The 14999-nt window shown below is 42.7% G+C and overlaps 1 protein-coding gene and 1 non-coding gene across 3 annotated transcripts in view; both read left to right on the forward strand.

The window, feature by feature from the left end:
- Positions 1 to 9275, forward strand: part of LOC129862684 (nuclear transcription factor Y subunit beta) — a 32741-nt gene extending 23466 nt beyond the window's left edge. For both annotated transcript variants that reach the window (XM_055934574.1, XM_055934575.1), the window contains exons 5-7: positions 1564 to 1642; positions 8242 to 8321; positions 8663 to 9275. In XM_055934574.1, the coding sequence (XP_055790549.1) occupies positions 1564 to 1642; positions 8242 to 8321; positions 8663 to 8695 (192 nt within the window). In that variant the 3' untranslated portion in view covers positions 8696 to 9275. The remainder of the gene's footprint in view (positions 1 to 1563; positions 1643 to 8241; positions 8322 to 8662) is intronic.
- Positions 8378 to 8491, forward strand: LOC129863054 (small nucleolar RNA SNORD67). Its single transcript, XR_008760919.1, has one exon. It is a non-coding gene; the product is annotated as a small nucleolar RNA SNORD67 (small nucleolar RNA).
- Positions 9276 to 14999: the final 5724 nt, after the last annotated feature.

The raw sequence follows: 14999 nt of genomic DNA on the forward strand, positions 1-14999 counted from the left end.
GCAGTAGAAACAATTAAAAAGTGTCTCCCTGCTCCTCTTTCGGTAAAAAGCTGGGGGATGGGGCTGGAGAAATGTAACCACTCTCAAATTCATAGATAGAGCTATAGATGCAAGGACTGACCATCCATGATATCAAAATTGTTATCCTGTCTCTATGATCTGTTTCCACTACTATGTACCCAGTTAGCTTTGGATAAAGGTGTCTGCTCAATGGCATATATTATTAAAGTCTACTTTGACTCTAGCTGCCCAGCTAGCTGCCCTGTTCTAGCTGCCAACTAGCTGCCCAGTGTAGTTACCATTCCTTTCCAATAGAAGTCCGCCAAAGCTAGTTGAAGTCACTACTCTAGCGACAGGGACGGGGTAAGTGCACATTGAAAGTCGTTTTATCTTAAAAGCAAGTTTATCTGGTTACACTTGAACCTGTTGTTATAGTGGACAAGCTAACTAATACTATTTTTACATAAAACCCAGGCGTTAGGTATATGTCTTAGGCTAGGCTAGATTTACGAAATAAAAATAAATTACTTTTATTCAATGCCTTTGCTTCTGGCTATGCGCGACTTGTGGAAGAAACGGCACACGCAGGGATGAGACGCCGTACACCTCGTCCAATTCTCCCTTATGCGGATAGGGTGAACTGGCGATAAGCTGCCAGCCTGTATGCTCTGCAAACACAATCATAGGACAAGTTAGTCTGATACCTAAACTAAATCACAATGTATTTATAATGAGCACACCCCATTATTGGTTAGAATGAGATTTCATGAATCATGATGTCTGCGATTTGAACTCTGGTCATCTAATCTAAAGTAAATGTGTTACCAACGCGCCAAACAGCGCTGATGATAAACATCGTTATAGAACGGATACTATATATATTGGACACCTACCCACTACTGATATTAACCTTAAACAATTGATAATCAAACAAAATTTCACCAATTATTTAACAGGTATATCGGCTGCTGACTGGTCGAGTAACCTCTTCTGCCAGGAAGTCCTTCGTTAGCATTAGTGACACGTTCAATAACTACATCGCCATCCAGACAGACTGACAGGAACCCAGCCACCATCCGCTGGGATTTTGTGCTGTATCGCCACCATCTCTCTACAACACACACACACTCCTACTCTAGCCATTACCTGGCAGCATCCCCACTCACACCAGTTTGTGTTTGCCTACGCAGACCCTCTAGCTGAGGTGTTTCATGCGGCATATCTGTGTTGTTACTGCTACGAGAATAGACTCTTTGATCTGGGGCAACGATTGGCTCAAACATGAACGGCTTCAGTAGGTTTATTGGCTCCCTAACTAGCATTATTTCATTCTCTGTAATAAACTCAGACTCGGAGCTACTCGATAAATTCAGCCATTTTGGGGAGTTACAAAATGTTCTCTCCTGCCAGTGACGCAACAATGCCAATATGGCGGTTTACAGTTAGTTAGTTGGCGTTTGTAAATCATAGTGTTTCCATTCCCCTTTAACTTATCACACGGTTGATGCTGTGGAAATACAGCTCAATGTATAATACTAACACATTCTTAATGTGTATCTGTAGGCGATGAAAGGGGAGAAGGGAATCGGAGGCGTATCTGTAACGGAGGGACTCGGAGAAGAACTCACGGACGACAGCTTCGGTAAGTGGGGCCTGTAAGAATTTCTACAGATTTTTCAGATTTGTAAGAATTTCTAGCTTAAACATATACCTAGCAATGTAATAACCTTATTGCTATGCTGAAGCTGTTATAACACATAGGACTTCCCTATTTTCACAATAGGCTAATTACACACACATGCAGAAGAGACAGATGGCTGGCACAGACCTTTCATAAACACTGATAAGGCAGGAAAGGCCTTGATCCAAAGGGTGCTTGGATCTGCATTTCACGAGATACTAAGACACACACACACCCAAGGACAGAGGGCTGACGTAAACCTTTCATAAACACTGATTAAAACAGGAACATCTACGCACACACAAAATCTCCTGTTTTAGGTGAACATTTGGAAACACAGAACTCTACTACCAGGCCCTGAAGGACGACACCCAGATCGACAGGACCAATCAGAAGACCAGAACTACTAGACTCAACCTACTTTCTTTACTGTATATAATGTTTATGCACTCTGTTATCTGGGCTTTTTCTGCTGGTTCCTTATGAGCTGAATGAACGAGTCCGTATAGGCTTGTACCAGATGTCTTTACTCTTAAATTAAACTGTCGCTTGTCATACAATTTACCACCTTGTCTGAATCGATCCTTGACCGGCTCACCCTTCTCCATGTCCCATTATCAACAGAAATTTGGTAGCAGAGGATGGTTTCGATCCATCGACCTCTGGGTTAAATTTCTGTTGATAATGGGACATGGAGAAGGGTGAGCCGGTCAAGGATCGATTCAGACAAGGTGGTAAATTGTATGACAAGCGACAGTTTAATTTAAGAGTAAAGACATCTGGTACAAGCGTATACGGACTCGTTCATTCAGCTCATAAGGAACCAGCAGAAAAAGCCCAGATAACAGAGTGCATAAACATTATATACAGTAAAGAAAGTAGGTTGAGTCTAGTAGTTCTGGTCTTCTGATTGGTCCTGTCGATCTGGGTGTCGTCCTTCAGGGCCTGGTAGTAGAGTTCTGTGTTTCCAAATGTTCACCTAAAACAGGAGATTTTGTGTGTGCGTAGATGTTCCTGTTTTAATCAGTGTTTATGAAAGGTTTACGTCAGCCCTCTGTCCTTGGGTGTGTGTGTGTCTTAGTATCTCGTGAAATGCAGATCCAAGCACCCTTTGGATCAAGGCCTTTCCTGCCTTATCAGTGTTTATGAAAGGTCTGTGCCAGCCATCTGTCTCTTCTGCATGTGTGTGTAATTAGCCTCTTGTGAAAATAGGGAAGTCCTATGTGTTATAACAGCTTCAGCATAGTAATAAGGTTATTACATTGCTAGGTATATGTTTAAGCTAGAAATTCTTACAAATGTGAAAAATCTGTAGAAATTCTTACAGGCCTCAATCTTCATAGAAAGTATCAACAGTCATTATCTTCCTCCAGCACTCTGTTAAAAGCTCAAGGATTAGGCCTAGATGAAAGGATGAGAAGTGATGTATGTATAAATGTACTCCTTTGTTATTTATTTGACAGGGTCATCAGCTAGTTTATGGTCCAGTTGACTTTCATGGCCTTATTTACTGCAGTTCTTCCCCCCTGGACCCAGGCATAATCCTCCCCTGAAGATCAACAGATAAGAGATTGGCCTTTCATCCTGGTCTCCCTAGGAAAATAGATTACTAGGCAGTAACCTAGAGATTAGAGTGGCCCGGGGCCTAAACCAGAAACCTTTCGGCTGCTAGTTCAAGCTCCGGGCTGGGCTTGGTCTCCCTGGGTAAAAATATTTTAGTTAGTTGTTGATCATTGCTAGACAGCCATTTTCAAGTCTTGCCATACATTTTCAAGCAGATTTAAGTCAAACTGTAACTAGGCCACTCCAGCAACATTCAAATTTAATCTAGGCAAGCAACTCCAGTGTATATTTAGCCTTGTGTTTTAGGTTATTGTCCTGCTGAAAGGTGAAATTTGTCTCCCAGTGTCTGTTGGAAAGTATTGTGGAGTAACTACAGTGTTGTTGATCCATCCTTAGTTTAATGACTGTGATAAGAGAGAACTAACTGTTTTAAAGTCACCATTGGCCTCATGGTGAAATCCCTGAGAGGTTTCCTTCCTCTTCGGCAACTAAGTTAGGAAGGACGCCTGTGTCTTTGTAGTGACTGGGTGTATTGATACACCTTCCAAAGTTCAATGAATAACTTCACCAAGCTCAAAGTGATATGCAATGTCTGCTTTTTTATTTGTACCCATCTACCAATAGGTTCCCTTTGCGAGGCATAGGAAAACCTCCCTGGTCTATGTGGTTGAATCTGTGTTTTAAATTCACTGCTCGACTGAGGGACAGATAATTGTATGTGCGGGGTACAGGGATAAGGTATTCCATGCAACTTATGAGACTTGTTAAGGAAATGTCTACTCCTTAATTTATTTAGGCTTGCCATAACAAAGGGGTTGAATACTTATTGACTCAACACATTTCAGCTTTTCAATTTTATAATTTTGTAAACATTTCAAAAAACAGAATTCCACTTTGACATTATGCGGTATTGTGTGTAGGCCAATGACACAACTTGATTCTCCTTCATTCTATTATATGTTTAGTAAGTCCTCTAATTTATAGGGAGACTGACACAAGGCGGGCTCTAATGGCCGGACAGTGTGACATTAGGAACGACCCGTTGATTAAGAGAACTCAATCCGTTTAATGTTCATATGAGATAAAGCTGAGATTTCCTCATAAGAGTTCAGTTTTTTCTTTCCTGTTCAGAGGACAATTTCTATCCTAAAAGGAAATAGGCTATTCATAATTCTAAACATGACTTAAATAAGTTGCATACATTTTATGTTTATAGTAAAGTACATATTATACTTTTAATAACATAGGAAAAATATCACAATGTATATTGGGTTCATACCAAAACATGTGAGTTTTTCAGTTTAATATATTGATAAGAAATGTTTATGTTCTGGCGTTGGCACCCTTTTTTGCTCTTTGTTCACAAAGATGTATTTTTGACTCTGCAGGGGGCACTCAGGGTTGGAGAGAAGTGGGGGGGGGGGGGGGGGGGGGGAGATGAGCTTTGGTATTTGGTATTTTATTAGGATCCCTGTTAGCTGTTGCAAAAGCAGCAGCTACTCTTCCTTGGGTCCACACAAAACATTAAGCATAATACAGAATTATGTAATACAGAACATCATTAGACAAGAAAAGAACTACATACATTTTTAAAAAGGCACACGTAGCCTACATATCAATGCATACACACAAACTATCTAGGTCAAATAGGGGAGAGGTGTTGGGCCACGAGGTGTTGCTTTATCTGGTTTTTGAAACCAGGTTTACTGTTTATTTGAGCAATATGACATGGAAGGAAGTTCCATGCAATAAGGGCTCAAATATAATATTGCACGTTTTCTTGAATTTGTTCTGGATTTGGGGACTGTGAAAAGACCCGTGGTGGCATGCCTGGTGGGATAAGTGTGTGTCAGAGCTGTGTGAAAGTTGACTATGCAAACAATTTGGGATTTTCAACACATTGACTGCATCACTTCTTTTTATAAGAAACAGTCTCTCCTTAACTCTTAGCCAAGAGAGACTGGCATGCAAAGTATTTAAATCAGCCCTCTGATTACAATGAAGAGCAGAACGTGCTGCTCCGTTCTGGGCCAGCTGCAGCTTAACTAGGTCTTTCCTTGGAGCACTGGACCACACGACTGGACAATAATCAAGATTAGACAAAACTAGACCCTGCAGACCTTGCTTTTTGGAGTGTGGTGTCAAAAAAGCAGAGCATCTCTTTATTACGGCTAGACCTCTCCCCATTTTTGCAACCTTTGAATCTATGTTTTGACCATGACAGTTTACAATCTAAGGTAACGGCAAGTAATTTAGTCTCCTCAACTTGTTCAACAGCCACACCATTCATTACCAGATTCAGCTGAGGTTTAGCACTTAAGGAATCGTCCCTTATGTCCTTTATGGCCCGTCATATAATGAAGCACATTCCGGTGACTCTGGTAACCCATTCAACGGCAGAAAGGGTGACCCTGGTTCCTGTGTTGATGTTTAATTGTAAATCACCCCCGTTGCGCATGTCCTCCTTGTGGGCCCTCGTCACAACACATGAAAATCTTCTGAAGAACTTATAAAAAAAAAAGTACACACCATATAAAGCACTTAAATGTTGCTAAAAGTAATTGGTTAATTGAAAATCTTCTGAAACCGCCGCTCTTTCTCTTTACTGCCCAAATACAGATAGTAAGAACATGAACCAGCAAGCTATTTGATTCTCTATTTTAGGAAACAAATGTGCATAAATTATTTAAAGGTGCAATATGCAGAAATCGCTCCGCCTTTTCCTGGTTGCATGTGGCATTGTGTTGTTGGTTCCACTTTTCTGGGCTCTGTTATTTACTTGACAAATAAGGAACATTCAAAATGTGCACTTATAAATCATAACAATTTTAATCAAAATACAGCTGTAGACAGAAGTCAAAAATCAAACATCAGACGTACAACTGATGTCTCCTGAGTTCTGCCCCCAACAAAAGACAGGATCTTATATACACCTTATGGTGTGATTTCCTATGTCAAACCCTGCATGTGCAGCTAAAAGAACAAATTCTTAACACAAGGTTTCTGAGAACCTGTCTCAGCGGTATGTAAATCTGCCCTTGTTTCAGAGAAAAACAGAAGCTGTCTCTGTGTCTCGCTATCACCCTCAGTCCCTTTTCTCGCAGACGCGGGGCTGCGGGATTTGGCAGAGAGCTAGACACAGACAGGCCTCAATATTCAGCTATACAGTGAGCATAAGTACAATGGCATGTAAGCAAATTAATAACAACATAATCAATGGTGGGGGTCTTTAGAAGACCCCCAGAATCAACTTTAACCCTACGGTGTTGTGTGACAAAACTGCACATTTTTAGAAAGGCTTTTTATTGTCCCCAGCACAAGGTGCACCTGCGTAATGATCACGCTGTTTAATCAGCTTCATGATATGCCACACCTGTCAGGTGGATGGGTTATCTTGGCAAAGAAGAAAATATCACTTAACAGGGAAGTAATCAAATTTGTGCATCAAATTTGAGAGAAGTAAGCTTTTTGTGCATATAGACAATTTCTGGGATCTTTTATTTTTCAGCTCCTGAAACATGGGACCAACACGTTGCATTTATATTTTTGTTCGGTAGACTTTATGGTGTAGTTGCTCTAACTGTCATGATGGCCTTATTTACTGCTGTTCTTCCCCCTGGGCCCCAGGCCTATTCCTCCCCTAAGTTATGGTCCTTTCATCCTGGTCTCCCTGGGGAAATGGATTCTTAGGACCCTAAGGAGCTAGAAACAAAATATGTTTAAAATGTATTCTGTCCTTTATTCATTTTGAACAATGGGTAATAATGAGTGACACAGACCATTGCTTCAGGGAAAATGTGAATCTGAATAATGTTAACCCTTTACACTCATTCCTGTATGCGGGTTGAAGATGGCAGATTTGGGGACTGATAAGGGCCTAAATTGGAACACAGTGGCTGTACAGTAACATGCTATAAATGACGTCAGAGTTCAAGCACTGCGCTGTATGGATTTTGACTGACAGCCGTTCTGAACTTGAGCACTGCACGTAACAAGAAGTTGCCCCCATCCCTCCCGCTAATTGGGCAACTTTTGCAAAATTTTTGTTGTTTTCTGAGTGACGGAAATGCTGTAAAAGAAGAGGGCTCGATGTATGTTGAAAGATAAGATGTTGAGGATTCTAATAAATACCGCTTTGATGTCAGAACCAAGCCAAACACCCAAAGAGTCCAAATTTGCCCATCACATTTCCATATCATAAATCTCATGTCATATACAGTGTCAACGTTTATGATCACTGTTTGACGTACAGTTACAAGATGACCAGGCGTCATACCCTGAGTTGTTCTGAACAGAATGAGCCTATGTTTGTCTATTATGAAGAAAATCCGCTGCAGAACACACACCTCTGCACTCATGACTCCTTGCTATGCGCACTAAAATTACGATCTGTTTCTCTGAATACCCTTGTGAAAGCCTAATACTGTAAGGTCGTATTTTATAACTTAGCTAGCCATGTTGACAATATAACAAGCTTTCAAATTATGCCCACCTGACCTAGATTGTGATTTATAATCGGACATTTTTGGATTGTGTAAACAACAGTAATTGTGTGCTGGCGGGGATTTAGGGTTATGTTCCAAACAAATAAACTACAAGTGAGTCATACAAGTGCATTGAAATGACTTAGGAACGAACTGTGCATATGTTGGAGAGGTGTGTGGCCACTTGGAGACACCAGTTAGTCCTCTCACTCAAACCCTTGCCATTTTTTTGTCAAATGTTACACCTACCCCACATTTTCCAGGAATATTCTCATGTTACTGAATTTATCCAGAGTATTTTCTGATTTTGTTATCAACAAATGCGGCAAAGTACAGTAAATGTAAAATGCATATCAAATCAACAGTAATGTTTTGGATTCAGGTGTCAGGTTAACTGTTGTCCTCATCTTTGGTCTAATAATCTCCCCCTAATCTCCAAACTGTTCCCTTTCAGTTGCGACCATACTTTTGCATATGCTATTCATATTTCAATTGATCTGTTTCCTCTTGCAGCGAACCAGTTGCCTGCTGGAATGATAACTGCTGATGGACAACAACAGAATGTCATGGTTTACACCACCTCGTACCAACAGGTAAGGTTTCTCCTGAGTCTCCATGCACGCTGCTAGTACTCATTAAAGACCAAACACGTGAGAGTGATGAGTTGCACCATCAGTCGGGGCGCTGGTTGCAGTGGCACAGGCGTCCCGTCCCGCACCTCTCTGGGGACACACCCATGTGCACAGGGGCCATCTGACTCACCACCACAACGAAAGTACACACCCACACTCAATTTGTGCACCCGGAAAATGTTAAATCATGATTAATGAATATGTAATAGAAGAAACATCTGGGTAACCCATGGCTTGCAGCTAACCATAAAGAAGTGAGAAACAAAGATCTCTACATGTAAGTTCTGCTCTCGTTCCTCCAGATTCCTGGAGTGCAGCAGATCCAGTTCTCTTGATGAGGTTCCGGAATTCCTCATTCTGAATCAGAACACGTCGTTTGGAATTGGGAGGGGATTACTGCAATACTGAACACTCAGGTCAAAAGATGGTGGTGGGAAGATGGGAACACCCATGGGCGAGTGAGAGGGGAGCATATGCAGAACTTGCAGATTTGGGTTTGAATCAGAATCAGATTGTTTTGGTCATGATAAAGAACCAGACTGGAGCTGATCTGGAGCCATTTTTTTGGGCTGTTTTTCATTAGTTTGTTTATTGGAGATTGTTTTCAGAGTACTTTATTTATTTTTGTTTTCCTCCATGTTGTGTATCATTTTTTGAGTTATCTGAGTTTGAGGGCGGGAATTAATTGGGGGTGGGGGGCGTGAACATGAGAAGCAAAGTTGAAATGTGTGTCTGGGGAATTGGTGACCTCTTTGAAGCAATATAAACAGTTGTTGAACGTTGACTTCTCCACTCTGAACTCCATTGTGAACAATTGTGAGTGGAATTACGTTATTTAAGATTAGATTCATGTAACTCTTTTATAATTTCTGTAAAGTTATTTTGTCAGTCCTTTTAATAAAAATGTTAGCGTGATGCTATTCTCCATTTATATTTTTCCCTGTTTACCCACGATTGCGTGGCCAAGCACGTCTCCAACACCATCATTTAGTTGGCTGACAACACAACAGTGGTAGGCCTGATCACCGACAACAAAAGCCTATAGGGAGGAGGTCCGAGACCTGGCAGTGTTGTGCCAGGACAACAACTTCTCCCTTAATGTGAGCAAGACAAAGGAGCTGATTGTGGACTATAGGAAAAGGAGGGCCGAACAGGCCCCCATTAACATCGACGGGGCTGAAGTAGGGCAGGTCGAGAGTTTCAAGTTCCTTGGTGTCCACATCACCAACAAACTATCATGGTCCAAACACACCAAGACAGTTGTGAAGAGGGCACGACAAAACCTTTTCCCCCTCAGGAGACGGAAATTATTTGGCATGGGTCCCAGATCCTCCAAAAGTTCCACAGCTGCACCATCGAGAACAACCTGACCTGTTGCATCACCGCCTGGTATGGAAACTGCTCGGCATCTGATTGTAAGGCGCTACCGAGGGTAGTGCATAGTGCCCAGTACATCACTGGGGCCAAGTTTCCTGAAATGCAGGACATACAGTGGGGAGAACAAGTATTTGATCCACTGCCGATTTTGCAGCTTTTCCTATTTACAAAGCATGTAGAGGTCTGTAATTTTTATCACAGGTACACTTCAACTGTGAGAGATGGAATCTAAAACAAAAATCCAGAAAATCACATTGTATGATTTTTAAGTAATTCATTTGCATTTTATTGCACCCATGAGGGTGATATGAGAGTGATATGAGAGCACGACGTCCATAGGTGGGGGTTGTGCTTACAGCCCAACACCGTGCAGGACGTTTGGCATTTGCCAGAGAACACCAAGATTGGCAAATTCGCCACTGGCGCCCTGTGCTCTCCTGTGCTCTTCAAAGATGAAAGCAGGTTCACACTGAGCACATGTGACAGACGTGACAGAGTCTGGAGACGCCGTGGAGAACGTTCTGCTGCCTGCAACATCCTCCAGCATGACCGGTTTGGCGGTGGGTCAGTCATGTTGTGGGGTGGCATTTCTTTGGGGACCGCACAGCCCTCCATGTGCTCGCCAGAGGTAGCTTGACTGCCATTAGGTACCGATATGAGATTCTCAGACCCCTTGTGAGACCATATGCTGGTGCGGTTGGCCCTGGGTTCCTCCTAATGCAAGACAATGCTAGACCTCATGTGGCTGGAGTGTGTCAGCAGTTCCTGCAAGAGGATGGTATTGATGCTATGGACTGGCCCGCCCGTTCCCCAGACCCGAATCCAATTGAGCACATCTGGGACATACCATCGCCAGCAGCATACCACCCTGCATACCACTGCTGGCTTGCTTCTGAAGCTAAGCAGGGTTGGTCCTGGTCAGTCCCTGGATGGGAGACCAGATGCTGCTGGAAGTGGTGTTGGAGGGCCAGTAGGAGGCACTCTTTCCTCTGGTCTAAAAAAAAAATATCCCAATGCCCCATTGGGTGCCGTCTTTCGGATGGGACGTTAAACGGGTGTCCTGACTCTCTGAGGTCATTAAAGATCCCATGGCACTTATCGTAAGAGTAGGGGTGTTAACCCCGGTGTCCTGGCTAAATTCCCAATCTGGCCCTCAAACCATCATGGTCACCTAATAATCCCCAGTTTACAATTGGCTCATTCATCCCCCTCCTCTCCCCTGTAACTATTCCCCAGGTCGTTGCTGCAAATGAGAACGTGTTCTCAGTCAACTTACCTGGTAAAATAACGGTAAAAAAAAAAAAAAATTTTTTTTTTTTAAAAACATCATGTCTCGCTCCATCCACCAACGCCACATTGCACCACAGACTGTCCAGGAGTTGGCGGATGCTTTAGTCCAGGTCTGGGAGGAGATCCTTCAGGAGACCATCCGCCACCTCATCAGGAGCATGCCCAGGCATTGTAGGGAGGTCATACAGGCACGTGAAGGCCACACACACAACCGAGCCTCATTTTGACTTGTTTTAGCCATGGTCCTAGGGCTCAGGTCCTCCAACAGAATAGAGAAAAGAGAGAGAGAGAGTTAGAGGGAGCATATTTAAATTCACACAGGACACTGGATAAGACAGGAGAAATACTCCAGATATAACAGACTGATCCTAGCCCCCCGACACAAACTATTGCAGCATAAATGCTGGAGGCTGAGACGGGAGGGGTTGGGAGACACTGTGGCCCCGTCCGACGATACCCCCAGACAGGGCCAACCAGGCAAGATATATCCCCACCCACTTTGCCAAAGCACAGCCCCAACACCACTAGAAGGATATCTTCAAACTACCAACTTACTACTCTTAGACAAGGCCGAGTATAGCCCACGAAGATCTCCCCTATGGCACGAACCCGAGGGGAGCGCCAACCCGGACAGGAAGATCACGTCAGTGACTCAACCCACTCAAGTGACGCACTCCTCCTAGGGACGGCATGGAAGAGCACCAGTAAGCCAGTGACTCAGCCCCTGTAATAGGGTTAGAGGCAGAGAATGCCAGTGGAGAGAGGGGAACCGGCCAGGCAGAGACAGCAAGGGCGGTTCGTCGCTTCAGTGCCTTTCCGTTCACCTTCGCACCCCTGGGCCAGACTACGCTCAATCATAGGACCTACTGAAGATATGAGTCTGTAATAAAGACTTCAAGGTTGAGACCGAGTCTTCGTCTCTCACATGGATAGGCAGACCGTTCTATAAAAATGAAGCTCTATAGGAGAAAGCCCTGCCTCCAGCTGTTTCCTTAGAAATTCTAGGGACTGTAAAGGAGGCCTGCGTCTCGTGACCGTAGCGTACGTGTAGGTATGTATGGCAGGACCAAATCAGAAAGATAGGTAGGAGCAAGCCCATTTAATACTTTGTAGGTTAGCAGTAAAACCTTGAAATCAGCCCTAACCTTAACAGAAAGCCAGTGTAGAGAGGCTAGCACTGGAGTAATATGATCAAATTTTTATATTCTAGCAGCCGTGTTAAGCACTAACTGAAGTTTATTTAGTGTTTTATCCAGATAGACAGAAAGTAGAGCAAATAATCTTGATGGTGACTAAAGAATGCATCATTTTTGGACAGAAAGTTTCAGATTTTTACAATGTTACGTAGATGGAAAAAAAACTGTCCTTGAAATATTCTTGATATGTTCGTCAAAAGAGAGATCAGGGTCCAGAGTAACGGCGAGGTCCTTCACAGTTTAATTTGAGACAACTTTACAACCATCAGGATTAATTGTCAGATCCAACAGAAGATCTCTTTGTTTCTTGGGACCTAGAACTAGCATCTCCGTTTGTCCGAGTTTAAAAGTAAAACATTGGCCGCCATCCACTTCTTTCTCTCTGAAACACAGGCTTCCAGGAAGGGCAATTTTGGGGCTTCACCATGTTTCATCAATGTACAGCTGTATATCGTCCGCATAACAGTGAAAGTTAACTTCTTGACACTAGGGGGGCGCCATTTCGACTTTGTAAAAATTTGTTCCCAAATTAAACTGCCTCGTACTCAATTCTTGCTCGTACAATATGCATATTATTATTACTATTGGATAGAAAACACTCTCTAGTTTCTAAAACCGTTTGAATTATTTCTCTGAGTGAAACAGAACTCATTCTGCAGCACATTTCCTAACCCGGAAGTGGAAAGTCTGAAATCGATGCTCTGTTCTTCTTCCTGCCTATAAATGGGCACAAGACTTATTAGTATACATGCACATCATACACCTTCCGCTGGGTGTCAAGAGGCTGTGAGAGAAGAAATTAGTTGATTATCTTGGTCTGAGTTGGAACACATCATCTTGGAATGACGTGTCCACCATTTTCGGTACTCTGAAGTGCGCGAGCGGGACAATGGAATTGCCTTTTGTTTAGCTGCCGTTATAGGCGACTACAATCTCCGGCTTTGATTTTATTTGATACATGTCACCATATCATCGTAAAGTATGTTTTTTCAAAATGGTTTCATCAGATTATTGAACATTTTTCGGGAGATTTGCCGTGTTCCGTTCTCTTCCGTTTGTTGACATGGAGAGTGTCGTGCTACCCGGCTAGCGCGCTTGCTAAATGAAGAGGGAAAGTGTCCGTTCTGAATCCAAACAACGACTGTTCTGGACAAAGGACACCTTGTCCAACATTCTGATGAAAGATCAGCAAAAGTAAGACCCAACTTATGATGTTATTTCATATATCTGTCGTAGTCGCCGGCGCCCAAGTGTTTCTGGCTATTGTGCTAAGCTAATATAACGCTACATTTTTTTCCCGCTGTAAAACACTTAATAAATCGGAAATATTGTCTGGAATCACAAGATGCCTGTCTTTCATTTGCTGTACACTATGTATTTTTCAGAAATGTTTTATGATGAGTAATTAGGTATTTGACGTTGGTGTCTAAGTTTTATGGCTGCTTTCGGTGCAATTTTTGTAGCTGCAATGTAAACTACACTGCTCAAAAAAATAAAGGGAACACTTAAACAACACAATGTAACTCCAAGTCAATCACACTTCTGTGAAATCAAACTGTCCACTTAGGAAGCAACACTGATTGACAATACATTTCACATGCTGTTGTGCAAATGGAATAGACAAAAGGTGGAAATTATAGGCAATTAGCAAGACACCCCCCAAAACAGGAGTGATTCTGCAGGTGGTGACCACAGACCACTTCTCAGTTCCTATGCTTCCTGGCTGATGTTTTGGTCACTTTTGAATGCTGGCGGTGCTCTCACTCTAGTGGTAGCATGAGACGGAGTCTACAACCCACACAAGTGGCTCAGGTAGTTCAGTTCATCCAGGATGGCACATCAATGTGAACTGTGGCAAAAAGGTTTGCTGTGTCTGTCAGCGTAGTGTCCAGAGCATGCAGGCGCTACCAGGAGACAGGCCAGTACATCAGGAGATTTATACCTGAAATATGCACATTTTTCTAACAAAACATATGCTATACAATAAATATGTTATCAGACTGTCATCTGATGAAGTTGTTTCTTGGTTAGTGGCTATTTATATCTTTATTTGGTCAAATTTGTGATAGCTACTGATGGAGTAAAAAACTGTTGGAGTAAAAAAAGTGGTGTCTTTTGCTAACGTGGTTAGCTAATAGATTTACATATTGTGTCTTCCCTGTAAAACATTTTAAAAATCGGACATGTTGGATGGATTCACAAGATGTGTACCTTTCATATGCTGTATTGGACTTGTTAATGTGTGAAAGTTAAATATTTAACTTATAATATTGAATTTCGCGCCCTCCACTTGAGCTGGCTGTTGTCATAAGTGTACCGGCGTCGGGCGGCAGCCATAAGAAGATATCAAACTTTATTTATATAGAACATTTCTTACAATGAATGCATTTCAAGGTGTTCAGTCGTTGGATGGGGTGTTGTCTGAGTGGGAGCACAGATAATGAAGAGCATGGCATCAAGGCATTCAAAATGGCTACAGTGACTGTGTGCAGGAGTCAGGGCTTTGGGCTTTGGGTCTGGGATCCTGGGTGCCTCACTGGATGGTCTGCCACTAGCACAGTCAGCTCAGCTATCCCCATGGAGACCGTGTCTGTGCCTCGATCTAGGTTGGGCAAAACTAAACATGGCCGTGTTCGCCTTAGCAATCTCACTGGAATAAAGACCTCCTCCATTCCTGTCATTATTGAAAGAGATTGTGATATCTCACATCTCAAAATAGGACTACCTAATGTTAGATCCCTCACTTCCATGGCAGTTATAGTCAATGAACTAATCA

This window comes from Salvelinus fontinalis, chromosome 9 (genome assembly GCF_029448725.1).
Source record: "Salvelinus fontinalis isolate EN_2023a chromosome 9, ASM2944872v1, whole genome shotgun sequence".
NCBI classification, from domain to species: Eukaryota; Metazoa; Chordata; class Actinopteri; order Salmoniformes; family Salmonidae; genus Salvelinus; species Salvelinus fontinalis.